Source organism: Meriones unguiculatus, chromosome 6, assembly GCF_030254825.1.
Source record: "Meriones unguiculatus strain TT.TT164.6M chromosome 6, Bangor_MerUng_6.1, whole genome shotgun sequence".
Taxonomy (NCBI): domain Eukaryota; kingdom Metazoa; phylum Chordata; class Mammalia; order Rodentia; family Muridae; genus Meriones; species Meriones unguiculatus.
The window spans coordinates 35,433,775-35,461,646 of NC_083354.1; the positions used below are offsets into that span (position 1 = coordinate 35,433,775).

The window sequence follows — 27,872 nt, forward strand, 5'->3', positions numbered from 1 at the left end:
AGCATGTGTGCATATATATGTGTGTGTGTGTGTCTGCAAGTACATGTGTGCATATGTGTATTCATCCACATGCATGAGTGCTTTCATATGTGGGCACAGGTGTCTATTTGTGCATTTGTGTGTGTGTATATGTGCATATACAAGTGTAAGTTTGTGTATATTTGCGTGTATCTACATATGTATGTATGTGTGTGTTAGCGTGCAGATGCATGTGTGCATGCATGTATGTATAGTGTATTTGAGCATGTATGTTTATGTGCATCTGTGTGTGGGAAGCATGAAGATGACTTATCACATGTCATCATTATTTATCCTTATTGTCGAAGCGGAAATCTGGATGCACTCTCCAGTTCCAGGGTGCCTCAAGACCACGTGACAGCCTGGCTTTAGTGAAAGGGGATTTCCTTCTTTCCTCTGGCTTGTGTTTTCGATTTGCTGTTATTATCTGTGCTTTCTGCGTAGCTAGATGCTCACATTTGTTGGAAGGTAATGAGGCGCACACCCGCAGCTTGTCCCTAGGTTAGAATGTGTACTTCTGCACCTGGCTCTGCAGTTCATGCCACCCTGAATGTCCTGAGTCAGCCCTCCCCATGTCGAAGGGCAGGCAGGAAACCCAGCACTGAGAAGGCATCCTGTCCCCAAAGATGGACCGGGTGGGCAGGTGGCAACTTAGCAGAATGAAATTACCCAAGTGGAAGGTAAGCCAGGGCCATGGCAGCGGGCCTTTCCATATGCTAGGGAAGGGTCCACCAGATCTGTCCAGGTAGTGATCAGCACCTCAGCTCCAGGAGTCACCGGAACGCGGACATTTAAAGTGCCAGCGGAAAGCTGGACTTGGAATACAGCTCACATCTCTTCACTGGAAAATAAATCCTATTAAGGCTTTGGGAGACTCAACCTTCCATGCCCTTTAAGGAAAGCAACGTTTCTGGATGAAGAGGTTAAATGTTTCCACATCAGCTCCTCTTGGCAAGGCTATGGAGTGACGGATAATGCTGAAACTGACAAAAAGAGTCTTCCCAAAGCAAACACCCTGAACCAAGACGCTGATCTGGCGCTAACAGACAGTCTTTTATTACCAGCTGATGGGGAACAGAGTGACTCTGAGGCAAGTGCTATTTCTTCACCAAGAACACAGGCAAATGTTTTGAGGTTGTGGCAAACAGAAGCGAGCTGGGATTGGACAGGCCTTTAAAAGGTCCCGTGTGACAAGGCCATATCAGAGTTAGTGCCCAGGTCTCGTCTGTGTTCCCTGTCTCTGGTAACATTTGTACTTTCACATGGAGGGTGCCTCGTGTGTGTGTGTGTGTGTGTGTGTGTGTGTGTGAGAGAGAGAGAGAGAGAGAGAGAGAGAGAGACCTAGACCAGAGATGACAGAGGGTGGCATCTTCCTCAGTTGTTCCCCACATTACTTTTTGAGCCAGGGTCTCTCCTTGCACTGAGAGGTCACCAATAGGCTAGGTTGTCTGGCCAGTGAGCTCCAGGATCTGCTTCTCTCTGCCACCTCTAACCCCAGTAGTCAGGGTTAGCACGCTCTTTTTTTAATGTTGGTGCTGGGGGTTTGAACTCAGGCAGGTCCTTATGCTTTCATAGCAGGTACTTTTCCCACAGAGCCATCTAATTAGCCTCAGGATGGTGACTGTCAAAGAGGGGATGAAGAGTGTTAGTTTCTGTGCTATTATGAACCCCTACATTCTGCTACACCTCATACTCTAGCCGCCCAGCTCCACCAGGCAAGGACTTGGTCATGCCATCAGGCAACAGTTCCTTTTACTAATTTTTCCTTTTATGGATGGAAACATCAGTGTTTCAAGCCTGTGTGAGGAATAAAGGTGGGCGAGGGGCTTCCCTGGGCTACATGTCTCTCTGGCTAAGTACTGCCTTTAGGAGAGGAGACATCCTCCTGTTCCCCTGTGTGTCAGGGTCCTTCCGGGAAAAGCAGCAAAGCCGGGCCAGTGCTCTTCCCGTAAGAGGCTGTTGGAGGCCTCGTGGCTAATCCTGAAACCCTCTGCGCCCACACCCCACGAGACCCAGAATGACACAAGCTATTCAGTAATCTTACTTGGCATTAAAAGAAAAAGAAAGTTGTCACGGCAGTCCTCTCTGCTTCCAAAGGCAGAGCAGAGCGTAGGGAACCTGAGCTGCCAAGCCTGGAACCGGTGAGGCAGGGTTAGCTGGCGTCCTGGTTGTGGCCATGGCTCCCAGACTGAAGGAAGCCACCGCTGCCTTATCCCTCATGTCCCCCATGTCACCCTTCACCCACCTCTGACAGTAAATGACTAGGTTTAGGCTTCAGGCTGCCTTCTCCGTAGGACAGAATCAGCCCTTCCCAGAGGACTGCCCGTGGGAAGCAGCGTCCGTCCAAAGGCACACTTTCGGAACTCCTGCGTCCAGCGCACACCGCCCACCGAAATTCTGACCCGGGTGTTAGTTACTGTGTGCTTACTCATCGGCCGATCATATTTTTTTTCTTTATCGCCTTTTTTTAAAATTACAGTTTATTGACTTTGCATCCCAGCTGTCGTCCCCTCCCTATCCCTCCCTCCCTCTCTATTTCTTGTATTTGCTTGTCTTTCTTTCTGTGAGGACTAAAGTCTATCTCTCACAGAGGGAAATGGAGACGTGATTAGTTCGCATTAACCCAGAGCTCTGCAAACTGGGGGAAGCCCGGCTCCTGTTGGTTAGAAGTATAGCTTGGACTAATTACCTCGAGTTTTACTAGCCCCATATAACGGACGACCTTGTACACGGTTTATGGGGAAGCTGGTTTTCTGAAAGACTTAACGTCGAGTGGAGAATGAAATAGGTGCAGAGGTACAGTTCCTCCTAAACAACCCTCCTCAGGGTGGATATGCTTCTCAGGGTTCAACTGCTAAAACCAAAGACTCTCTAAGTGGACTATATCTATATATAGGGGACTCTCTAAGTGACCATTATTCATCTGCGTTCTTAGCATTTATGGGTCTTAGTAAATACTCAGTGTATTTATGTCCCTCTCTCATTACTTTTGGCCACAAAGTTCCTCAAGGAAAAGAAATAATTATGTCTCGTGGCTATATGATAAGAGGAGGGTTCAGCAAGATGAAGCCTCTTATGAGAATGATGGGTGTAAAGGCTGCCAGGAGTGAGCTCTTTGAAGGCACTGCCCAGAGCATCAGTGTGACCTTACATCCATCTGCGGAGACATTCAAGAGTGTGCTATATATACCCAGGAAGATGGGTCCCTTGGTAAGTGAGTAAGTGCTCTCATTGTATGAGCCTGAGGACCCGAGTTCAGATCTCCAGGACCTCCCCCCACCCAAAAAATAAAAAATAAAGCCAGGCACTCCAGCACTGGAAAGTAAAAAAGAGGATGGCTGAGGCTTACTGCCTGCCATCCCAGCCCTAGATTCAGGGAGAGACCTTGGAATTTGGTGGAATATGGTGGAGAGCCACAGGAGAGGGTACCTGATGAGCTCCACAAGTCCACAGGCACACACACACATGCATGCACATGCACACACACACACACACACACACACACTCAGCCCCCACAAAAAGGGATGCTGTCTCTAGAAGGCAAAATATTTGAGGTGGGGTTCTTCTGCTACAGAGACGAAAGGAGTCAATTCTTTGGGGTTTATGCAACTGGGTGTGCTGGGGTTCCTGGAGTTCACTGATGTGAGCTCTAGGAATGCCAGTTAGCTCACACAGCCCCACAGAGCAGGATCGTCTTGGTTTAGTGGTGGTAAAGTGGCCCACAGCGGTTAAATACTCCTGTGCGCTGTGTGTGAGAAAAGCTGAGATATAGCCAGAAAGTCCTCCTGAGCACAGCCACTCCCCCAGGACAAGGTGCTGTCTGATTTGTTGTTGTTGTTGTTTGTTTTTTCTCCCTGGGGTCAGGAAGATGCTTCAGATCACAAGGTAAAGAACAGACAGGAGTGAGCCGGGAACTCAAGAGAAAGACAAGGAATTCTTTTCCTGTACCGGCAGTTCCATGTTTTCCTTGGCAGAGCTTTGTGGCCTTCTTTATTCTTCCTATTGCAATCAGGACAAAGATCAACTCACCTCTTTTGTCCCTTAGAAATGTGCTGATAGAAATGAAGAAAAATTAGAATATGAGGCGTTTTCATGACCTGTACTTGTCAGACTATTTATCGTAAAGAAATGTGTGTTGTTTTTTTTTTTAAAGATTGGTTTTGGATGATATTGTTATAAATGGCAACCACAATGATTACAAAAATGTAGTGTGCAAAGCCAGCTCTCAGGAAACCAAACTTCATGACTCAGGTACCAGAGCCATGAAGTTATGAAGATGCTGCTGTAGTCCTAAGGTGAACCTCATGCTGGCCTGTCAGGGTCGGGCAACTTCTGCCAATCAGCGTTTGTTCATGGCACACCTTACAGGTGACTTTGCTGTGCAATTTTTCTACTCTCTTTTGTTCCTTGGTTTGATCTCTCTTAACTGAATCTTCTTAATGTGTGCATGTTCCATGTTTCTCTGTGCGTGCAGGTATATGTTGTATGTGCAAATGTGTGTGTATATTCCTTTGTGTGTGTGTGTGTGTGTGTGTGTGTAGAAGGCAAGAGACAAACTCAAACTTATGTTCATTACTTAGATGCTAGATTTTTTTTTTTTCCTTTGAGATGTGGTCTCACTGTTCCGGAACTTGAAGAACTGGCTAAGTGAGCCCCAGTGTTCCACCTGCCTCTGCCTCCTAAGTACTGAAATTACAGGTGTGTTCCTCTGTGCTTGGCTCGTGTTATATGTACGCTAGGAACTGAACCCCTATCCTTCCTGTCCTTCTTCTTGTGCATCAGACAGTTGACCCAATGAGCCATCTCCCCAGTTCTTCAGTGCAACCTTCCTAGTGTCAAGGATGGGGTCTGCACACAGTCATTTCAGAAAGCACTTTACTGTAGTTAAGAAAATAAAACAGCACTTCCCTAATACTAAGAGGAAATAACCAGCTTAAAGCTAGAAGCCAGCACACCTCTGGGAGTGCCACTCAGACCTAGGTCAGGAGCATGCTGTGGCTTTGGGATCTTTAGGGAAAATTACCTTGAGGGTGTGTTTTGTTTAGCCAGTTTGAACTGTAAAGGTAACTGGAAATATTAGCCATTGCTACTTATCATGAAACAAGCATTCTAACAAATCTTTGTCCCCCGAAAGGCCTGTCACCATGGCAGTGGGTCAGCTAGGAGTATAGATGCCAGACGGAAAAAATAAAAAAAGGGTACGCAGCTGAATCAGAATCTCAACTAAGCAATGCATCATCTTTATAAGTATGGTCCAGATAGTTCATGGAAGTATCACCTGTAATATGAAAGATAAACTTATGTTTAAAACAATTTTTAAAAATGTGGTATATTTACTGAAATTCAAGTTTACCAGACAGACTGAATTTTAACTGGGAATTCCACAAAGCAGTCCTTTAGTCTGAACTTCTGTCAATCTGGCTTTTTCCCCTTTGGGTTAAAAATCAACCCAACCAAATTAAATCTAGCCATATCGATCAAAACTGCTTAGCTATTGGCAACCAGAAGCTGAAAACTCAATAATAATAATAAAAAAAAATGTCGACATTTCCTTGAGAAAACTGTTTCCCACATAGCAGAACATCCTGTCATCTCTGCTGTGTTCTTCTTCCTCCTCCTTTTCCTCTTCTTCTGCTTCCTCTTCCTCCTCTACTTCCTCTTCTTCCTCTGCTTCTTCTTCCTCTTCCCCCTCCATTTCTTCCTCATTTCTTGGGTCACTCCTTCACTTAATAAATGTGTATTAAATCCCATGAACTATCCTGCATGAAAATACACAGTGAATAAAGTAGTTGCTTTCCAGTTTGTGGAGAGATGCTTAATCAGGAACAGCAGCAAACAATGTGTGTAAGTCACACAACCATAAGGCAGGACTGCGTTAACAATGGTAGTCTGGAATATTACTTGGTAACAGTCTAACGCTACAGAGATTCTATTTTATGCATTTGTTTGTGGGAGGCAGTGCCATGTGTGGAAGTTACAGCTCACAGGATGTGGGTCTCACCTTCTGCAGTGTGGGCCTGGGACTGAACTCAGGTCATCAGGGTTGGCAGCAAAGACACGCTGAAGCATCTCACCTGCCTAGCGGTTTGATTTTATGACTGATCAGAGGTTCTTCTGGGCAGCTTTGTAGAGTTGCTGTCCTCAGGCGTCTGGGGGGAGTCTTTCTTCTCATGCTGGAAGATGCTTCCACCAGGGAACAAGCAGCAGAGCCTGGCAGCCTCTGCAACCATCCATTGCTGCTCAGCAGACAGGGCTGCATTCATCGGTGCAGGGAAGCTCAGGCCTTGCTGACTAGAGTGACAAGGAGAACCAGGTGTGCAGAGGAGAACTGAGTGTGTGCGCCCAAAGTGTTAAGTGTGATGAAAAGATAGGTAGACAGGTAATAGTAAAGGAGAAGGCTTTCCACAAGAATAACAGAAGTGAAATATGCACGCTCTTTCGGGGACACTCTTCTCTTAACACTGTGATAAAATCGGCATTGCAGGGAAAGTTTGAGCAGGAGAAGTAGTAGGCAATGTATTTCAACTTGGTTCTTAGATATGAAAAAGAATAAAGAAGTCATTTGTGAATGCCTGAGGTTTAGCATTTATGGAGTTATGACGTCTGCTTGAGGACCAGGTGGATAATATTAGGTCAGTGTCCTAGGTTATTTAGTCAGAGCCATTTTGCAGTTAATAGTGTTCATTGGTGGGGGGTGGCTCAACAGTTAAGGGCATGGCTACTCCCGAAGAGGACCCAGCTTCAGTTCTCATCACTCACATGGTAAACCACTTATAACTCTAACTCCATGGAATCTGCTGCCCTCTTTTGGCCTCTTTGGGCCCTGCACAAATGATGTACACAATCCACCTGACAACACACACACACACATACACACACACCTGTAAAATAAAATAAATAAATCATTATAAATGAAAGAATACCAGCATCATAAATGTCCTTCTTGATGACAGGTTAGTGCCTTCCTATGCCTTGACTTTGTTTTGTCTGTTTGCTGTTCCTGTCATTTCCCTTTGGTCAAGTCTGTGTATTCATTACCTTTCTTGTTGCTTTGACAAAATAGCTGAGCAACAACAACAAATTAAGTAAGGAAAGTTTTATTTTGGATATGGATTTGAGAGTGCCATCCGCCATGGAGGGGAAGGCACAGCAGCAAGAGTGTGAGACAGCCAGGCAGTTAGGAAGGAGAGAGAGAGAGAGAGAGAGAGAGAGAGAGAGAGAGAGAGAGAGAGAGAGAGAGAATATTCCGGGGTTTAACTGTACTGGCATGGTCTTTGTACCTCCATTAGCCTAGTCGAGAAATTCTGACACAGACCTACCCAGAACTTTTTCCTCAGTGACTCTAGATCCTGTCAGATTGGCAATGAAGTTTAGCCAGCCCAGTCGTATAATTAGCAAGTAGGAGGCCCACGAGAGAATCCAGATTTTCTTTAGGTGGATAGATTGAAGACAAACCGTGGACATCTCTCTTTGCTCCTCTGACATTCATTTCAGTTCCATCACTGCTTCACCTACGTATGGTTTGTGCACAATAGCCATTTCACTTTAACGCTTGTCTTCAGTGGGGCCCTGTCATGCACCAGGGAACACCCATGATGCCCTTTGCCGCCCTGGGATTTGTTAGTGAGTTGGCTGCCAGAGTATAGCAGACTTCTGACCTGGAGAGCGACTCAAAGACTCAAATCAGTTAGTTGCCTCTTAAATTCTCTTCTCCATTTAAATGGAGAGTCGCATTTTCTCATGAGAGCAGAAATGCTACAAATATCCTGATAAGAGTAACTCTCCTCCCGAATGGCCACAGCCCTACTGGCATGTCTAAGAGGTGTGTGTAAGTGACAGCATGGGTTTTGCAATTCTTATGAACCCATTTTGCATTACTTAAGGAAAGCCTTACCGAGGCCCAGTACATTACAATAATCAAATGAAATAGAACAGCATTTTGGAATGTAGCAATTTGTGTAGAAATTGCTGATAGCAGCCACTCATGCTGAGAACCCTAATATAAGTAGCCTATTGCTTTGACTGGGGAGTTATTTATTCAGTCTTTTGTTTGTCCATAAGATAATATTTCCTTCACGGAATCTCTAGAGCCAGTTGTTCATGGGACAATGCCAATGTCCTTGGTCAGAACTGGTCTTGGGGTCTTGGAAGCTGCACGTACCAGTCTGAAGATGCTCAGAGGGTCATTTGGGATGACAGTATCCTCCAGCAGAAGATGCCTGGATCTCAGGTGGGAAGACTTGGATGGAACCCCTCTGTGTCCCTCACTGTTAGCAGCTTAGCCACGCCCTTAACAAGTAGTTTACTGACTTTTCTTGTTGCTGCAACAAAGAGCTGACAAAGAGCAACTCAAAGAAGGCAGGATTGATTTTTCTGGAAGTCTGCGGGTACGGGGTCCATGATGGCAGGGAAGGCGCTGGAGCGGGGAGGAGGGGCCGGGGAGGAGGGGCCACTGTCACATGGTGTCCACAGTGGGAAGCAGAGAGAGGCGAGTATGGGTGCTCAGTTTACTTTTTCCTTTGCGTTCAGTCCAGGAGCCCAGCGGATGGCTTGGTGACATCCATATTTAGGTTGGGTCTTTCTACCTCAACTAACCTAATCTTGAGAATCCTTCACAGACATGTCCAGAGCTCCATAATCTCCTATGAGGTTCTAGGTCCTACCAAGTTGACACCATTAACCATCATACCAAACCTAGGCTGACTTAGCTAAAGATTTCCTCTCTAGCCTCATCTTTACCCCTTGCTGACTTGGCAGTGTCCTCTGTGTTGTGGCTAACACATTGTCGTTGGCTGTTTCTTCTGGATGGTTTGCTTTCCTCCAGATGCAGGCTGGCATCTAAAGGAACATATATGACATGTTAAAGGTATCCCAAAATTTTCAGGTGATTATCATATGAACTCTAAGAAGTGGACAGCAAGGTTTGTTGAATGAAGAAACAGTGGCACAAGGAGACAGCAGGGGAGGAGACAGGCCTGGAGGCAGACTGGCTGCCAGTCAAGCATTTGAACACTAAACATTCAATAGCACCAAAAATCCAGGACTTAGTTCACACCCTAGCTTTGACCTCGATGCTCCTTTTAAGAGAACATTTTCTTAATGATTCTTTTCAAGTGAAATCCCAGTGATTGTTTCTTCCTGCTTTAAGTTTCCTCACAAAACCAAGTAGCTTCTGGCCTCTGACCTCACACATTTATTGTTTTGGCATATTGTCTTCACTGGGAGCTAGTGCTGTGAAAGAAGAACCTGTTTTTGGCATCTGTGTCTCTGTACACCCTGTGCCCAGGTCAATGTCTGAGTGAGGATGAAGAGTGAAATAGATGGCCTGGCAGGGTTGCTTGCCATGATGGTTGACTACCTGTGTTCAATCCCAGCAAAGGGACCTCCCCATTAGAGCAGAGAAAACCAAGTCTGGAGGGTTGTGTGCTGGCCTCTATACACACACATACATGCAGTACACAGTACATAGGCATGCTTTTCAAATGTTTCTTAAAGAATGAAATACTCCAAAGGCATGCCATGAGTTGAGGGACGGTTGTTCACTGTGTTGAGAATATTTTGTTCTCCAGGCATGCTCGGAGCACATGCTTTGTATCTGACTCTGTGTGCATTCTTATGGCTATGGAGGATACGGCCTGCTGTTCTGAGCTTAGAAGGTCACTGGAAAACTGCAGGGCAGACAGGCTACACCTTGGGGAGTGAAGGTTGAGGGAAAGCTGCTTCCCAGGGCATGCCCATGCTGACAGGAGAAAGATGAGCTGACAGGGCACACCAGGTGTGAGTCGGAAGCTCACATTTCCAGTGTGATCACAGCTCCAGGGGACTCAGAGCAGGACCATGAAGGGTGAAGAGTGGAATTTGCATTCTGGCTCTGAACAGAAGGAAATGGCCAATGAGACCTCCAGAGTCTTGACAAGTTCTTTAGATTCTGGACTTCACTGAGCATGGAGATGTGGCCCAAGGCCTTTGCAATTGGTGCCAGTTCTGTGCCTGGTTCAGTTAGTGTCCTTCACCATTTTATGGATGGGATAACTGAGGTCCAGAATCTTCCCTTTAAAACACAGGTGAAGCACTTGGGTTTCTGTTACACTGCCTTCAGGTTTCCTATGCCTGTTCCCCAACCCGAGTTCCTTCCCTCTGATTTTTGTCACGAGGAGGTAGCTCTGTTATCAGAGTGCTTGCCTAGCATCTTCAGGGTGCTGGGTTCAACCGCCATTGCTCATAGGAACCTGGCACATTAATCCATGCCTACAATCTCAGCGCTGGGGAACTGGAGGCAGGAGGATCAAAAGTTGAAAGTCATTCTGTTACATGTCAAGTTCAAGAGCAGCCTAGGATACCTGAGACCCTGTCATAAAAAAAAAAAAAAAGAAAAAGAAAAAGAGAGAGACAGAGAGGAAGAGACGACGGAGGGAGGGAGGGAGAGAAGAAAGCACAAAACCAATATCCCTCTATCCTCTTCTTTCTCTCTGCTGGTCCACAGATTTCAGAACTCAGCTCTCCAGAGCCCAGGCTGTTATCCCAGAAGCTGCCTGACTTACACAGGGCCAGCATCCTGTGCACTGCACTTCGGTGGCTCTCTGTCCCTGTGAGGAAACTGCCTTTGTACCTGGCGTCTTTCATCTGAAAGGACGGCTGGAGTGCTCAGCCTTCTTGGGGGAGTGGAGAGGCACAGGAGCTGGCTGCCCACGCTCCGGGCATGCGTGAGCACTCCTAGCAAAACACAGCTGGCACGGCTAATTTTAGCCTCGCCACCGCCTTGCAGAGAGACCCTTTAAGGAAATACATCTTCTGGAAACAATCTGTATTATAATGTAACAGCTGATAGACGTGTCAGAATATTATTACTGGTGGGGGGATACTCTGACAAGTAATTTTGAGTTTTTGTTCAATTTTTTTTGTAATATTTATAAAGCCACTAAAGGAGAGAGAGAGAGAGATACTTTATTCTCCAATAAGCCAATAAAGCTGAGGATCATTTTGATTTTATTTTTGATAGATGGATAAAGCCACAAAGCAATTATATCTGATAGTTAAGCCCACCCCCTTGTTGAGATAGATGGGGCTTGACTTCCCACAGTAGTGGCCAACTAAGAACTCACACTTTTTCTCCTCTCTTGAGCATCCTAGGTGTCCTCTGGAAGGCAAAACGTCGGTTTCATCTTCCGGTCCTGGGTTCATGTGGGTTTTAATGTGTTAACAGATTTTGAAAAAGCCTTGAACACACTTTTCTCCCCATGTAACTAGAAAGGTTGGCATGTGTGTGTGAACACACACACACACACACACACACACACACACACACACACACACTTTCTCCTTCCTCCTGCTCCCCTGGCAGGGTCTGTTTTGCTCAGCAATGCCATGCCTCACCTCTGGGAACTTGGCGACTCAAGAGGAGAAGGCAGCTTGGGAGCCCCAGCCCGTCCAGGGCAGGGAGGGCAGGGCCGTGCCCCACCCAGGCCCTGCACAGGCAGGCTGGGGTTCGGTTCCACCCGCGGCTCGGCTGCAGACGCCCGCTCACTCTGCTCTTCCAGACAGCCAGCGGAGGGGCGGCAGCAGCCTGTTTCTTTCTTTCTTTCTTTCTGTTTCTTCTTCTTCTCTTTCTCCCCCCTTGGAGGAAATACTGCAGCCTTCTGGACTGCGTGCGCGGCTCCCTGGAGAGGCTCTCTCGGTTCCACCCACTGGCTGGAAGGAGGGGAAGTGAATGAGAGGGGCAAGGCCAGCCGGAACACACCATGTCACTCTGGGAACCAGACAGCAGCAACTAAGCCTGCACGGGTTTCTTTTTCTTTTTCTTTATTTTTTTTCTTTTTCTTTTTCTCCCCCCCCCCCAGTTTTTTTTTTTCCTTTCCTTTCCTTTTTCTTTTTGTTCATTGTTTCTTTTTCCTTTCATTAAAAAATAATTTCTTTTTCCGTGGTGGGAGAGAGACACGAGAGACGGAAAGCTCTACTGCAAGGATTCTCGAGTTGTGCTAAAGGATTTTTTTTTCTTCTTTTTTTTTTTTTTTTTCCTCCTTCTTCGCCTTTACAAGCGCCTGCGATTGACACCACTAGAGACAGGCTGGTTACGGAGCAAACTGCTTCATCCGGACTGGACCGGGCTGCTGGGAGGAACCAGGCAGGCAAGAACTGGGGACGCTGTCTGGGGGTTTCTCTACGGATCTCGGCCCCCATCTGTTTTTTTCTCCCCCCTCCCCTCTTTTCTTTTGGTTCTTTTGTTTTGCTTTGCTTTGGTTTTTGGTTGTTTTACATTCCTTACGTTGTTGGGACTAGTGAGTGGTGGAGTCTCGGAAGCTCCAGCTCCTCGCAGACTGCCGGGGACAGTGGATTAAGAGAAAGAAGCTCGCCTGGGGCATTGCATACCCTGTTATTCAGTTTCCTGCCTCGGAGATAAAGATCCCAGCTACATGGGCAAACGCCTGGATCAGCCACAAATGTACCCCCAGTACACGTACTACTGTCCTCAGTACCTCCAAACCAAGGTATGGCTGGACCCACGGGCTTCGGAAGGCAGAGTGGGGTCTGGCGCGCCTCAGGGGCATGGCAAGCGGACCCTGCCCTCGCCCTCCGCCCCGGCCCCTCTGCGAACCTCTTTCAAATTACTAACAGTGCGAATGGAGTTAACAAGGCAGGGGAGGAAGGGAGAGGAAACCCGGAGTGTAGCTTTCCCTTTAAAGACCGGGCACTTTCAATGGAGCGTTCTTTTGTTATTTAGCTGCAGAAATGCTGGTGAGATGGTTAAAGTCTTTTGCAGGTGAGCAGGGATTTTTAGAAAGGAGGTCCCGGCAGACATTCTCAGGGACAAGAATATGATTTCAGGAGCTTTTCTAGCGAGCTGTTCTTTGTGTGTGAACCTCAAAGATTTGGGTAACCCCCCACCCCCCACCCTACTTCTTCTCCCCTTCCTTACAGAAAACGCTCTGGGGTGGGGGCCACTTAAACTTTTCATGGCCTAGTGCAGCATGAAAGAAGGGCTTGGGGAGCTTTCGGGGCTTCCACCGAAGTCTTTCAGAGTTTGTAGAGTGTGTGTTTTTGGTCTGGCTGTCTTCATTTTCTGTGAAAGATTCCTGAGATGCTACGGGCTAACAGAACTAGAAGCTCCGGGTCTTTACTTTTAGACGGTTCCCCCATGCCCACCCCTCAGCCCCCCTCAGGAAGTCTGGGTCTGAGAAAGGCATGGAATGTAACTGATAATAATTGGACTTGAATTGGTTAAAGACTTTGGGCTTTGTGCGAGCCTGTGCTTAAGTGATCATTAGGGGCCAGAGGCAAGCCCACAAAACTGAGTGGGGGGCAGTGCCCACCCCGAAGTTTTATCCTGCAGTTAAGACCTGAAAGGACTGTTGGGTGAGAAATCAATGCTCCAATCTGTCAATTCGATTGGACTTGATGTGGGGAGGGGGTACAATGTCTGTGCACAAATCGCCTCAAGTACGCGGACAGTCTGATTTCGTACCGCATTAACCAGACCGCTCCATCGTCTGAGCAACTCCACATGCAAGAGCAAGCCAGGCTTGCCTGAGTAAGATGTGCTGTCACTCTGCTCCCTGGTATGCTCAGGGTCTGGCGATTCACGCCCAGGCTATCGCTCACTTATCCCGGCTCCTCAGACAATGCCCATTTGATACCCGGAGTGGACAACGGCCTCTCCGGATTGCATGAAAAGCTGGTGTTTCTTTTTCCATTTCCCCCTCGGAGGGCTCCTGTGCTCTTCCCTTCCCTCCCAAGGTCGACGCACACGTTGGTTGCCTTTTGCCTTTGTGCCCCCTTAGTTTGGGCTGCCACTGCTTAACTAGATCAGCCCTTCTGCCTGGCCCTGAGTGTTAACTCTTCGGGCCACTCGGCAGAGAATGCTGCCTGGTATTTTCTTTAAAGAAACGGTCAGCCAAGTTTAAAGAAGAAAAGAAATATTCACAGTCGCTTTTCTCCCCCAAAGAAACAAAAACAATAAGCTCAAGGGTTGCCTGAAAAATATCAAACATTCCAAACCTTTTACTCATTTGGCTAAATTTTTCCAAATGTTTCCCAAAGCCTGCTTTGTGCTGCTTCTGGTTTTCTAGTGGTGTGTACAACCACGAGAGAAACTTTTGATTGAAGTGAGTGAAATAGTTGGAGGTTTTGTTTTGTTTTCCTCCTAGATTGTTTTTAACATATTACCAGAGGGAAATAATGAATACTGTGTAGAGGTGAAGATACAGGGGACTGGGTGAGCCATCCTTGGAGAGGGAGGGAATGAGGGAGAGAAGGAGGGAAAGAGACAGAGAGAGAGGGAGAAATGGGATGAAGAAAGAATGCAGTAGTGGTGAGAAGTGTGGATCCTGAGGGTTTTCAAGAGGGAGGGTTTTCAAGTCTGTTGGGGTCCTGTGTGACTTTAGGGCCCTGCGGTCCCTGGCAGCGTCTGTGCCTTGTCACTTCCGAGCCAGCAAAAGCCGTCAGAGTCTGGCATTTTTTAAAAAGTTAGCTCCATGAGGCATCCTAAGTTGATATTTGGGTGATCACATCAGGACCAGGAAGAGATGTAGGGTCAGCTGCTTAGCCTCTCATGGCAGCCCGTGTTGATCATCATTATGCTGTAGAATTTTCAGCATGGCAGCAGAGTTGTCAGAGATGGCTCTGGGGCTTCTGGAACTGCAGGCACCAATGACATCCCAGGAAGCTGAAGATGGGAAATGTTGGATTTGGATGAAGTATTGTGTGTAGCTCTGTCCAAGCATGCTGGGACTTTCTGGGGGAGTTAATCCGATACAAGGAAGCATTGCCAGAGGCTTGGAGGACAGTAGAGCACAGTTCCTGCATGACCTTTGCCCTTTCCACACATACCTATCTCAGAATAGAATTCACAACCAGTTAAAAGAAAGGGCGTTGTGCTTGCATTGATTTGATGAGCCTAGATGGAGTTCACAGAAATCCACTGTTCTAGCATTGCTGTCCAGTTACAACTCAAGTTTACCATCATAGCTAATGAAAACCATGCTCACATATAAAGAATTCATACGCTTGGTAGAAATAAAATCCTATGGTCGGTCAAAATCACATGCCAGGGGTAACAGACCTTAAAGGTTGCCTAAGGTTAAGTGGTTTTCCTTCCTACTCTATACAAGAGGTGTGTGTGTGTATGTGTGTGTGTGTGTGAGAGAGAGAGAGACAGAGACAGAGACAGAGAGGCACAGACAGAGAAAGGGGGAGAGAGAAAAGGAGGGATTTTCAGGATTTTTAAAGAGTTAAAAACAATGTTTAGTATACTTTTCAGAAAACATAAAGCAAACAAAAACAAAACCTTGGGCTCTGCTTTGTATTTAAATAGCAAAATGCTAGACATAACTTCTAATTTCTTGTGTGAAAATAACATGGAATTAATTTTCTAAAAATCAAGGCTCAGGTCTTCCATGCCCTCAAAAGCATATTGAAATTTGGGGAGGTGGTGGCATTTTCCCGCTTTCTTTCTTCTCCTTTCCTAGTGAGAACCTAACTTTCTACTTTGCTTAATAAGACAAAAATAGAAATTGGCTATTTCTGTTTCATCTCCTAGAATAATTTTCCAGAGGCTCAACATGCTTTATAAGAAGAAAAAAAAACATACTTGTAGCCTAAATAATATATTAACTAGTAAATGACAAAAAGTGCATGAAATGACGTGTGTTTGAATGACATGAACACTCGTCTGTAGCTATGACTTGTAGCAATGCTGCTGTGCTGTGCTCATATCTCTAAATGTTCTGTCTCTCTATATTTGGGGTCTGAGATTTTTTTTTCCTTACTAGAGAAAGCAGTCTCAAGGAGGGGCATTGATTTTACTCACAGCAGAATGTACAACCTTAATGACGTGCTATAATATTTAAACAAGTGATGTGACTCGCGTTTTAAAAGATTTCCATAGCGAACTGCTGCTTGGAAGGGTACGGAGACCAATCCACAGCTCCAGCGAGAGAAATCTGAAAATAGTGCACTATCTTACAGGCGAAATACAAAATGGCATTTGACCCTTGCAACCCCACTTTTTTTTTTTTTTTTCCAGAAAATCCACTGTTGGTTGGGTTCTGAGACTCCAGGTATATTTTTACTGTGAATCTGAGGCACTTTGGGTAAAGGTTTTTCTTAACAACAACGACAACAGTAAAACACCAAACAGACAACAAACTAGTTGAAAGAAGAAGAAAGCTAGGGGAGGGTACTGTGTTTGCTCACTGCTTGGTGAACTGGTATTCCTGGATCCTAAGGTTGAGAGATGGCTATTTCTCTCTTATGTGGTATTTGGAAAACTTTAGTCATGGTCCTCAAACTTCAGCAAGAGCCCCCAGCAGGTGTCTCCTTCCTGGCTTTTATGTAACAGTCCAGGCCCACAGGCTTCCGCTACAGGCCCAGGAATCAGAACTCTGCTCCCTTCTCTGGCCATTTGGTTTCCCCCAGAAAATCTTGAAGGAGAGGTTCACACCAATAGGGTTCTCCTGGCTGCTGGCACTTAGATGATGTTTGGAGCCTTTCCTGATCAGAAACTACCTCACCCCCTTTAGATGACTTCAGACTCCATGACCACCTTTTGCAGCCCAGCCTGCGCCTCCCATCAAGAGTCTAGCTGGGTCAGGATTGGCTGTGTTGTCAGAAGAGAATATTCTTGAAAACAGGAGAGATGCGGAGTGGGCAAAGAAAAGGGGCTTCTAGAGGGTGAAGGGTACTTTTAAAACTGTGGACACTCAAATTCTTAAAAAGCATCCTCACCCCTCACACCATGCTCATGCAGGCCCTTGAACGAAATCCTTCAGGAGGGAGGGAGGGCAGCTGGGGTTTCTCAGTGCTTCCTGCCCCGGCTTTGCACTGATGAGTCTTGATAATCTGCCAGTTGTTTGAAATCAGCCCTGAAAACTCCCAAGTTCTGCATTCCTTTGAAAGCTTGAAACATTAGACTTTGGTTTTCTATTGAAAAACAAACAAACAAACAACAATGACAACAACAAACTTGCAACCGTGGACTATGGTACAAGTAGATTAGATACAATTCCAAATATTTTCCTTTGCTTGTTGGGGGTAGGGATGCAGAGTAGCATGAGAATGTGATAAATCTTGTTTGCCTTATTTTCAAGTGTGCAGAATTTTAATTTGTTTTAAATAAGAGAGAAAAATAGCTGCATTTAGTTCTTCACTTCTGCGGATCTTTAGGCTCAGAGGGGGTGGGCACAGCCTGGTGCGGTTTTGCTGTCTTGTCTAGAATGTGGTTTTATCTCCTTATAATGTCTTCTTAAACAGGGGTCAGATTGTTCAGAAACTTATTTTCTCTGGAATCAGAACTTAAAGAAAGCACCATCTACATTTCTTTAATGGTACTTCCTGAAACATTTTCCTTTCATTTTCTCCCCATTTATAAAAGAAATAACAGAATTATACAATAGGAGACCTTTTTACGTGAGGGAATAGGCTCTGTTTGGGGGTTGGGGACAGGGACATTTTGCAGGGAGGAACACAAAAGAGGGAAAAGGAGGGTGCAAGTTCATCTCGGGTCTTTTTGGCTTCACGAATTCTGGACAGCTTATCTTTGCACTACTGTGATTTTGCACAAATCCCCTTTGACATTACCAGTCTTTTTCGGGGAGAGGGCTTCACCCATGATGGTGTCCCTGCCAGATTTGAAGAACATCTACTGTTCTTGGAAAAGAAACTTTTTTTTCTGTTTTTTTTTTTCTTGGTGTCAAACTTTTTACTCAGAGTAAATGGTGGGCGTTTGTCCACAATTGGCTTCAAGTACTACATTGAAATTGTTTTGTAACAGTCTCACACACCACAGCTGTATGTGATTAACGAGTGTAATAGCCAAAGCATGTGAGAAGAGACGTTTTTATGCTATAGCTGTTGCAAAGCGAGAGTGCAGATGGGGCTGAGGGGAGAGCAGCAGGGAGTGGGTCTGTGTGTACGTAGTGATGTGTCTTCAGGATGTGCCTTACTATTTTTGCAGTAGTGGGAAAACACTGAACTGTTTTGGCTGTGCTTTAAAAAAAAACATATTTTCTGGAAATGGAACAGATGAATACCAACAATTGTTTAAAAAAATAGGCATGCTTAAGCCCTAGTGAGGTACATTTAATTAGAAGACACACACCTACTTAATGGGGCTGACAGACATGCAAAAGCAAATGTCAGAATGATGCTTAAAGCACAAATTCAAAAGCAAATTTCAGATTCTTTCTTGATATTATAAGTAATATTTTCATATCTCACTTTAAATTTTTTTTGGATACTTTGATCTTTGGAATTCTTGTTAGAAAATCTTCAGGGCGTTTACTTCTAAAGAAAACACTGGCATATCATAAGGTTCCACACTTTAGAGATAACAAAATGGTAACCAGTGTATTTGTTTGGAAGGATAATGGGAAATAAAATGAATGGCTTTCTAGGACTATGCTGTCCTCATTGATGCTGTTAAACATTATAAAGCGACACCGAAGGCCACGTGCTTTGCCTCTGCTTCTGTAGAAGCACTGTTGTCGATAAGTGTCTGGGCTCTGTGTGTCCCTCATGGTATTTGGGGTGATGTTAGTTCCCCAGAGATCATACATCTGTAGGATTAATAGCACTAACTCACCAGGCTGGGGAGATGGCTCAGTGAGTACAGTGCTCGCTGTCCAAGCCTGGGGATCCACGTTCAGATCCCCAGCACCCATGGAAAGGCCGGCTGCATGACCAAGTGTCTGTGGCCCCCGTGTTTCTGACAGGCAGACAACAAGTGGACATGGGAGACCTCAGGATCTTGCAGCCCAGCCGGCTTCACCAAAGCTGTGAGGAGACCCAATCTCAAAAGAGGCAGAAGGTGGGGATGGGAATGCAGGGATGTTCTCTGACCTCACAGTCACACCTATAGACTCACACATGAAACACATACACACACAAATAATAGTAAAATAAACGTATCTATAATACACAGTAATTAATACATAATAAACTATAATAAATAAATGTAAGATGATTGTTAGTGGTTGTCTTTAGGGCCTTGAAAGTGTCTATAGATTTGCCTGAATGGTTTCAGATCTTAGATTTTAGGCATTCAAGAAAGAAGGAAGAAAAAGAGGAGTGGTCAGACATGAGCCTTCTTTTAAATTTTCAAGTTGATATCAGCAGAGAATTTGTACACAGTGGTATTTTTAAACTTTTCATCCATGTTTATTACTCATTAAATGAATGCTATTTAGAATCAGATATATTAATAGATCTTTGCACTTTGATATTTCAATCTTGTATACACACCAGGTGTGAAGAAAATGGATATAAATTTGACATAGGTTCTTTTTTTCATTTGGGTATTCTCTGGTCTACCTGCGGGGGCATTGGTTTGTTGATCAGCTTCATTCTCCCTGACCCCTGCCAACTTTAAGACATGGGAATCCTCTCTGGAGACAGCTAGGTCCTCTTGGGTGCTCTGTCAGCATTGAGAGGTGACCTGTACTTGGTGCTTTTCGTGAATTTTTGTTTGGTTCTTCGATGCTTTCTATAGAACGAATGCTGCTTTGTGGACTCCGGGACTTTGACAAATGTAGCTGTGCCCTTCACATCTGAATCCCAAACACTGAGAGGAACACATCCATCATTTGGGAGTGGGTGGAGAGGGGTGGGACCAAATGACAGGCATCATTTAATCATTGCTATGGCGGGTTTTTCTGTGGTACTTAAAGTCTTCTCTTCTGAGTGTGTTCCGTTGGTGCCTATCCAAGACTCAGCAGTAATCGTGATGCCTTCCACCCCCATAGCTTCCTCTCCATAGGTGGTAGGAGAGCACATATCTATGTACAAGTTTGGAAAGAAAGCTAGACCTCCAATGAAAATACCAAATTCTTTTCATTCATAAATAGATGTGGGAGCTAAAGTGAATGTAGAAACAATCATTGGTAGATGAAATTATATTTTGAATGGGGTTTGCAAAATGTGCAAATTCTTGAGTGTAAGAAGACGAGCCTTGGAAATGAGGACAAAATACTATAGTATTTACTTAGAGCATGATACTTTCGGGGGAAAACAGTAACACCTCAAAGCTACATCAACCAAAAGTTGTCCTCTGACCTTCCTCCATTCCAGTGTGCACACACCTTCTCTTGTGCACACAGACTAACTAGACACACAGCAACTATGACTGCTATAAAAAAGAATTGAGGCTTTCCTTACAGGCTGACTGTGAACCATCCTTGGCTTATCTTACTTTTGCTGATTGTTTGCACACTGGAGACACATCATTTATAGAGTTCAGTAAGGATTCTTGAGATGCCATATTCCTCTTTCTCTTCTTTTCTTTCTTTCTTTCTTTCTTTCTTTCTTTCTTTCTTTCTTTCTTTCTTTCTTTCTTTTTCTTTCTCTTTCTCCTTCCTTCCTTCCTTCCTTCCTTCCTTCCTTCCTTCCTTCCTTCCTTCCTTCCTTTCTTTCTTATCTGTTTTTTCAAGATAGGCTTTCTCTGTGTAGCTTTGGCTGTCCTGGACTCACTTTTTAGACTAGGCTGGCCTCTAACTCACAGAGATCTGCCTGCCTCTGCCTCCCTGAGTGTTGGGATTACAGGCATGTGCCACCATGGCCAGTTGATCTTCCTATTTTTAAAAGATGTATCTGTTTTTATTTATGTGAATGTGTGACCCTGTCTGCAGGCAGTGCATGCATTCTTAAAGAAGAGGTGAAAGATCACCAGAATTGAAGTTTCAGAAAGTTGTGAGCTGACATGTGGGTGCTGGGGACTGAACCTAGGTCCTCAGCAAGAGAAGCCAGTGCTCTCAATTTCTGAGCTATCTCCAGCTCCCATCTTACTATTTTATATTGACAATCTGTAGTCTATTTGACTAGATCAGTTTTACTGACTGAAGACAGTTCAGCTAGGAAAAAATATGAAACATAATGGTAGCGGAATGATTTTTTTTTAAACCAGATGAAACATTTTAAGTTATTTTTCTCATTTACATACGTCATATTTGATGGTATTGCTGATGTGTGTAAACTCTCATGTTGTTTCTTTAAAATTTATCCAGCACACAAGTAGACAATAGCATCCTGAATGTGATTTAAAGCAAATACGTTTAAATTTGAACAATTCCCTTTTCAATGATTAAATAGTTTTGAGTAGATGAACTTAAAGGAGTGAGTATGGAGTTTGGGCTAGTTTGGGGGTACATCATTTTCAGACAATTCAGTTTATCACCATATTTATTTAAAACATCAAAAGATAGTTTTCTGGGAGACCAGCCCTTATAAGTCCTCATATGAAGAAATTATTAATTTTGATATCTAACTTCTTTAGAATGAGGAAGACATAACTCTTTTGATTTGAAGCTTGTTTTATTGAGAATTGTGACAACCCCACTGCTGATTTTGTTCTAGACTTTTGGCCCATTATGTATTTTCCACTGTTAGGTACCCCAGTTCCTTCTTCCCTCTTAGCTTTAGAATATTGCATGTTTAGTATTAAACTATGAAATTCTGAGAAGAACATTCTAAGAATATTCCTTCAGCATTGAAGGAGGTTTTGGTCCTTTTACTTCCTAAATACTTTGACCTCCAACAGACCCAACTGGTTTATGTATTCTTGTGAATCTCAGCCTCCCCCTTTTGAATACAGTGTTTTTGTAAAGAAAAAAAAAAGAAAGAAAGAAAGAAAGAAAGAGAAAGAAAGAAAGAAAGAAAGAAAGAAAGAAAGAAAGAAAGAAAGAAAGAAAGAAAGAAATTTGCTGCAAATTGTTTTGGGGCTCCAAGATTATCCGACTAAGTGGAACACTAAATAGAATGCACCAGAGTTTGTTTGCTTTACAGTTCCAATTTAGGAGTTTAGGAGAGTTTTGTGTGTGGGGGTGAGAAATGGAGAGAGAGAGAGAGAGAGAGAGAGAGAGAGAGAGAGAGAGACAGAGAGAGACAGAGACAGAGACAGAGACAGAGAGAGAGACAGAGAGAGAGAAACAGAGAGAGAGAGAGAATATTTTTATGGATGGCCTTGGCTTCCATATGTTGTGGCCATTGGGCTTTCAAGAGATCTGTGTATGGGACACACATGGTGAAATGGCACAACATATTGGAAAATGTCATTGGCGGTCTTTGGCTGGCCAGTCTTGAAAGCGGACACATTGGACTGACCCGTGGTGGTGAGAAACACCTTGAAGATTCAGGCCTCAGTGCCAGGTTCACCAAATTCATTGGGTGATACTTCTGCTATTGGGTGATTTTTCTAAATTCTTCTCAAAATAGAGTTTGGCTTTTTTTTTTTTTTCACATGTCATAATTACTAGTTGCTTCTGTCCCAACAGTTTCCATGGTTTCTTCACCTTGGGGGAAGTTCTCTTGGCATCATAGAGAACATGTGTGCCCATGTTTGCACATTTCAATAGGAGCCATCGTTGTTCTCAAAGAGTGGTCAAGGCAGCCCAGAGAACCTGACTCTGTGCTATTTCTGCAATGCCAAGGAATCTCCTCCCATCTGTTGTTTATAGATTTTTTTTAAGCCATAGAGAGAGGGTCTTGTTCTGTACCAGCTCATAACCTTCCTGCCTCAGACTCCTATGTTGGAACAATGGGATTCTAGTTACACACCATCTTACCCACCTGATTTTCATCATCTGTCTCAATGCTGTGGAATTATTAAAACCTCATACAGATGTGACCATTTCCCTGCTGTTTTAGTCAGGTAAATCTTTTTTTTCCTTCATTCCTCCCTTTTCTCTACTGTCTCTCTCTTTCTTCTTTTTTCTCTCTTCTTCTTTAATCTTTTCTCTTTTTATCTTTCTTTTCCCCTCTCATTCTTTCTTCTCTCTCTACCCCATAAATAAGCTCCCACCTGTTTATTTGACTTCTTCTCTTACTGTTAGTGGGAAAGTTCATCCATAATTACCCCATGTACATTACAGTTACTTTCTCATTGCTGTGGCAGGATACCTAACCAAAAAATCATGTTCAGTTTAGCTTACGGCTGAAGATGAGGTAAAGCCCACCGTGTCCAGAAAAGAGTGACTCTACTAAGATGGTTGGCCATATCACAGGACTGAGAGAGAGAAGTCAGAAAGAGAGAGTGTGAAGGAGAATCAGAGGGATATAGATAGATCAGGGAAGCAAAGGCAGGCTCGCTGAGATCGCAGGCTCTTGTTCATGGAAGACCCTTCAAGGAGGGCATGGAGAGGTGGAGGGGGGTAGGTGGGTGTCCAGACAGGATCCATAGAGGAGAGCCGAAGCCCCAGGAGAAGACCCAAACCCGTGGTTGCTCTCATCCCAGAGGGTGCTCTCTGTCCCCACAAAGGATAAAGCTGGTTTTTTCTCTTTCTCTAAAGCTTATTTTTTGTCTTTCCTTGCTATTCAATTCTGTTAGTGGTGGGGAATGGACCTGGTAGTCCCCAAGACAATGGCTGACAGCCCCTGTTTTAAGGGGGCAAGAAATGGAGTCTGGCTATAAAACTTCAAGACCCACCCCAAACTGATCCACTTCCTCTAGTGAGGCTTTGCCTCTTAAAGGTTCTATAAACTTCTCAAACAATGCCACCAGCTGGGGACCAAGTGTTCAAACACAGAAGCCCACAGGGGGGACATTTCACTTTCAAACCATGGCACCTATTTAAATAGCTACATTCAGAGCTTCTTCTGTAAGCTCAATGAGTCAACCTTTACAATCTCTTCCACACATAAAATGCAAGCATACCCTCCTAAAACAGTCACTGCCCATGTTGGTGCTGTCAGCTTTCTGTAGCTAAATGATGGCGGAAATGGCGAAGGGCAAGGTGTTTCTAGGGAGTTGGGGAGTATGGGGTGGTGCGCAGAGGTGGCTTTTACCGAACTGACAGGAACTGATACTTTTCACTTCTGTCACAAGAACTATATTTTCTCGTGCTTTGAGACCCACTGTCAGTATGTCATAAAGGCTACGTATCTGCTCTCATCCCTCTGTTACTCTTGATAGCATCTTTTCAGGATCCTACTGATTGATGCGCTCTAATTAACCCCTCATGATTTCATAACACGTATTTATCCCGTGGAGAGCAGCCATGATCTTCAAGCACTTTGTCATGCGGCTGCCAATCATAATAAGAGGGGGACAGTTTGACAGCTTTTTCTTCAGGGGTGGCTCATGGGAAACCAAGAAAAAGGGACCTGGGAAGTTGGAAGGGGAAGAGCATCAGGGCTCTGGCTACTCAAACTTTTCTGGGAGCCGATGTCCATTTTCCTTCCCAAAAGCAGTGGAAAAGAGCTGCTTGAGCAAAGGCGTTGATGAGAAGCAGGACCATCTTGGGGCAAAATCTGAAATACGTGGTGGAGTCATGGACCTGAGGGTTTTGGTGTCCTGTGGGGAGAGCAATAAATGCTGATTTGGACAGCTGATGATCTGTTTTGGTTTGCAATGTACTGCAGAGTTTAGCAATGTCCATTATTCTCTATTCTCACGAGTGTATGTATGTATGAGTGTGTATGTGTGTGTGAAAGAGAGAAAGAGTTGGAAGACAGTATCTCATAGTAGTGCTCAGGTGCCATCCATCTTTTTATGTTGTGGTTCTGACAGAGTCTCTCACTAGACCTGGAATTTGCCATGTGGGCCGTCTGGCCAGGGAGCCTCAGCAATCCATCTGTCTCCATATCTCCATCACTCATGTTCTGAGCACCCAGCTCCTCCTCCTGAACTCTGGAGATGAACTCAGGTCCCCATGCTTGTATGAGAAACACTTTGTCACTTGAGCCATCTTCCCAAGACTGCTATCATTTACTCTTGTTGTTGTTGTTTAAAATAAGTTTAATTTAATTTTATTTTATGAGCACTGGTATGAGGGTGTCCCCTGGAACTAGAACTGGAGTTACAGTTATGAGCTGCCACACGGGTGCTAGAAATTGAACCTGGATTCTCAAGAAGAGCACCAATGCTCTTAACTAGTGAGCCATCCCTTTAGCCCCTTCTCTTGTTTTGATGGCTTCATAACCAGTTCACAAGGAGGACCTGTCTAAAAGTTGTCTTGGGACTTTTGTTTGGGAAAAAGAATGTTTTCCAGAAGGAATCATTTGAATCAAGTTTGGGGTTTGTGTTTGTTTGCTTGTTTGTTTGTTTTGTTTGAAATAGGTCTCTGCGTAACTAAGTTCTGTGTGTAAATTAGTCATGCAGATCTGTATGTCTTGGAGTAGAAATGTGAGCAGAGCTGGAAGTGCTGTTTTGTGAACAGATCTGGTTTAGAGTGCAAAGCTGTGGTGTTAGCTAAAAGGCGGCAGCAAGTCTCTAGGGGCACAAGGGTGACAGGTGGAAACTGAGCTATCAGGAGTGATACTTGAGAATGACTGTGTCCTGGAACTCAGGAGTAGCCAGGCCAATGCAGGACCTGTGTGTGATGGTGCCTGCTGGGCTCTTGTAGCACAGAATTCCTTAGTGGGGTGGAGCCCGGCAAGATGGAGGCCAAATCTCAGTATGTCCCAGAGAGGCTGGTGGTGATTTTACTGTTTCCATTCTTTGCTTTCTGCCATGGTCTCTGTACATACCTCTCCATCCTTGTTCACCTCAGGAAGTTTTCACACGTGAGCTCACTTTTGCTTTCTGTTCTGCATTCCCCTTGACTTGCTGTATTGCTCTTCTTGGATTAATACTCTCTTTTTTTTTTTAATTCTCTAATTTGGTTTCCATCTCTTCCATCCATTCCTCCTTCCTCTTATAATTAAGGTTTTGAGATGGATTTGTCCTCTTTGACTCTGTGCCTTTTGCTTCAAAAATCTTTCCTCTATTTGTCTTTGAACTTTTGGATCCTTTGTGTGTGTGTGTGTGTGTGTGTGTGTGTGTGTGTGTGATTGTCCCATTTTTCCCCAAGGTAGAATGAAATGGGTGTTTGGCTTTCTCCTGTTAGTGTTTGGTGGTAAATGTGTTGGGGCTGTTCTGTACATGGCTGGGCTCTTCATGTCTTGATACATATACGGTAGAAAAATACTCAGATTTGTGCCCTGGCTAGTCTGTGAACACTCTCTGAGCTTGGATCCCAAGTTTTGTATTTGAACATCTCTGTAGGATCTAACATAACACTTGTAGAGTAATGTTCTATTGACAGGTTTTCAGAACGAGTCAAACCATCCTGTTTTGGGCATCTCCTACATGCCTGACCCAATAGTGCTATAGTACTTTTGCTGAAATTTGAAAAACTCATAATTCTGTAAAACATAAAATAATTTTTTTATATACATGAGAAGACGTAAATGTGTACCTAGAGTGATGAGGCATGAGTCTACTGAGATGGCTCAGGGGTAAAGGCACTTGCTACCAAGCATGACCTGGAGCCAGAGCTCAACCCCTGGAGCCAGAGTGGACTCCTGAGGGTTCAATTCCCACTCCCACATGCACGCTGCAGCAGACACGAAGACAGGTGCACACATGCTCACACACTAAATGTAAAGATAAATAAATAATGTGACATGGTTTCAGATGGAGTTGTTCTAGAGAATGAAAGAAACTCCTCACTTCAGAATACATGAGAACAGTGACTCAGAACAATACAGAATTATATGAAAACATCAACCTAAATGCAAATGCGATTTTGACTTGGACTTCTTTTGGATTTTCCACCTCAGGCAGAACCCTTTTGGATTTGCTTGTAGTGTTTTATTTTATTTTTAGGTTTCACAGTGTTTAATTGCATTAATAATTACTATTTATAGAAAATACAGTTTCTATCTTCGTAATTCCTAAACATTTAGAAAAGATTTCTATTGCAAACTAATGATTGGTTTGCAGACTTAGTGAACCATCCAAGTCATATTGTGGAGAAGCTAATAATCTCTCAACAAGCCTCCAGGTCATTGGGGAACTCTCTATTAACCGGTATTGATAGGTAGGCAGGTAGGTATGTGCCTAATAGTATAATCACCCACCCCTTTCTCTTTCCCTCTCTTCCCTTCCCTTTCTCCCTCCTCATCTGCCCACTCCCTCTCCTTTTCCCTTGACTTTCCTCTTTCTCTCCCTTCCTCTCTCCTTCTCTCCCTTCCTCCCTCTCCCCACTATTTCATTCTTTATCCAGTCTGTCCAGGAGCTCTGGGAAATGCAGGATGACCTTGAGCTCATGTGATCCTCTTTCCTCTGCTTTCTGAGTGGTGAGATTCCAGGGCTTAGATAGCATGCTTGGCTTTCCAACAGAGTTCTCTGTGTTCATGCAGATTTGCAGTCAGGTTTACAGTAGGTACTATCATGTCAAAGATATTATTTAATAACATTTTCCCAGTGACAGACATTTGTCATACTCCCAGCATGTCATTCACCTCTTTGTTTCTCATTATTGGGACTGTGACTCCTGCATCATATTTTGTAGACATGTAGCTTACTGGTCAACGTGGCTTTCCTGCCATTATTTGGCCACCATCTATAATTATACTGTCTTATAGGTAGCCAGTTACTCAATATTAAATATGTGATTTTCTGATCATTTTAGCTTCCTTTAAAACACCAATGAGCGACTTACTATGTGGCTATTGGATTCCTAACCCCTAGGTTCTGTGGGTGGCATGACTGCTGCCCCTCTCTGCTTTAACTCGTGTATGGTGTATATTGCTCCTCCAAAATATTTATTTCGTGTGTGTGTGTGTGTGCGTGTGCACATGTTCCCGTGTGTGTGTGTGTGTGTGTGTGTGTGTGTGTGTGTGTGTGTATGTGCGCGCTCTGGTGTCTTCCCCTATGTCTCTTTATTTTTCGAGACAAGGTCTCTCTCCGAGCCTGGAGCTCATTGGTTGGCTAGAATGGCTGGCCAGTGAGCTACGGAAACCTGCTTGTTTCTGTCACCACCACTTAGGGTTACAGATGTAAGCCACCATCGCCAGCTTTCTATGTAGGTACCGGGGAGCCAGACTTAGGTCCTCATGCCTGCTGTATACCACTCCCTTAATACTGGGCCCTCTCAACCCTATTCCCC

The 27,872-nt window shown here is 44.5% G+C and overlaps 1 protein-coding gene across 14 annotated transcripts in view; it reads left to right on the forward strand.

The window, feature by feature from the left end:
* Positions 1-27,872, forward strand: part of Rbms3 (RNA binding motif single stranded interacting protein 3) — a 1,270,324-nt gene that overhangs the window by 608,725 nt on the left and 633,727 nt on the right. For 2 of the 14 annotated variants that reach the window (XM_060385102.1, XM_060385103.1), the window contains exon 1: positions 11,362-12,503. The exons of 11 other annotated variants lie outside the window; for them this stretch is intronic. In XM_060385102.1, coding sequence (XP_060241085.1) covers positions 12,429-12,503 — 75 coding nt within the window. In that variant the 5' untranslated portion in view covers positions 11,362-12,428. Of the gene's footprint in view, positions 1-11,361; positions 12,504-27,872 lie in introns of those variants that run through there. One more of the 14 variants, XM_021634657.2, reaches the window with a different exon arrangement.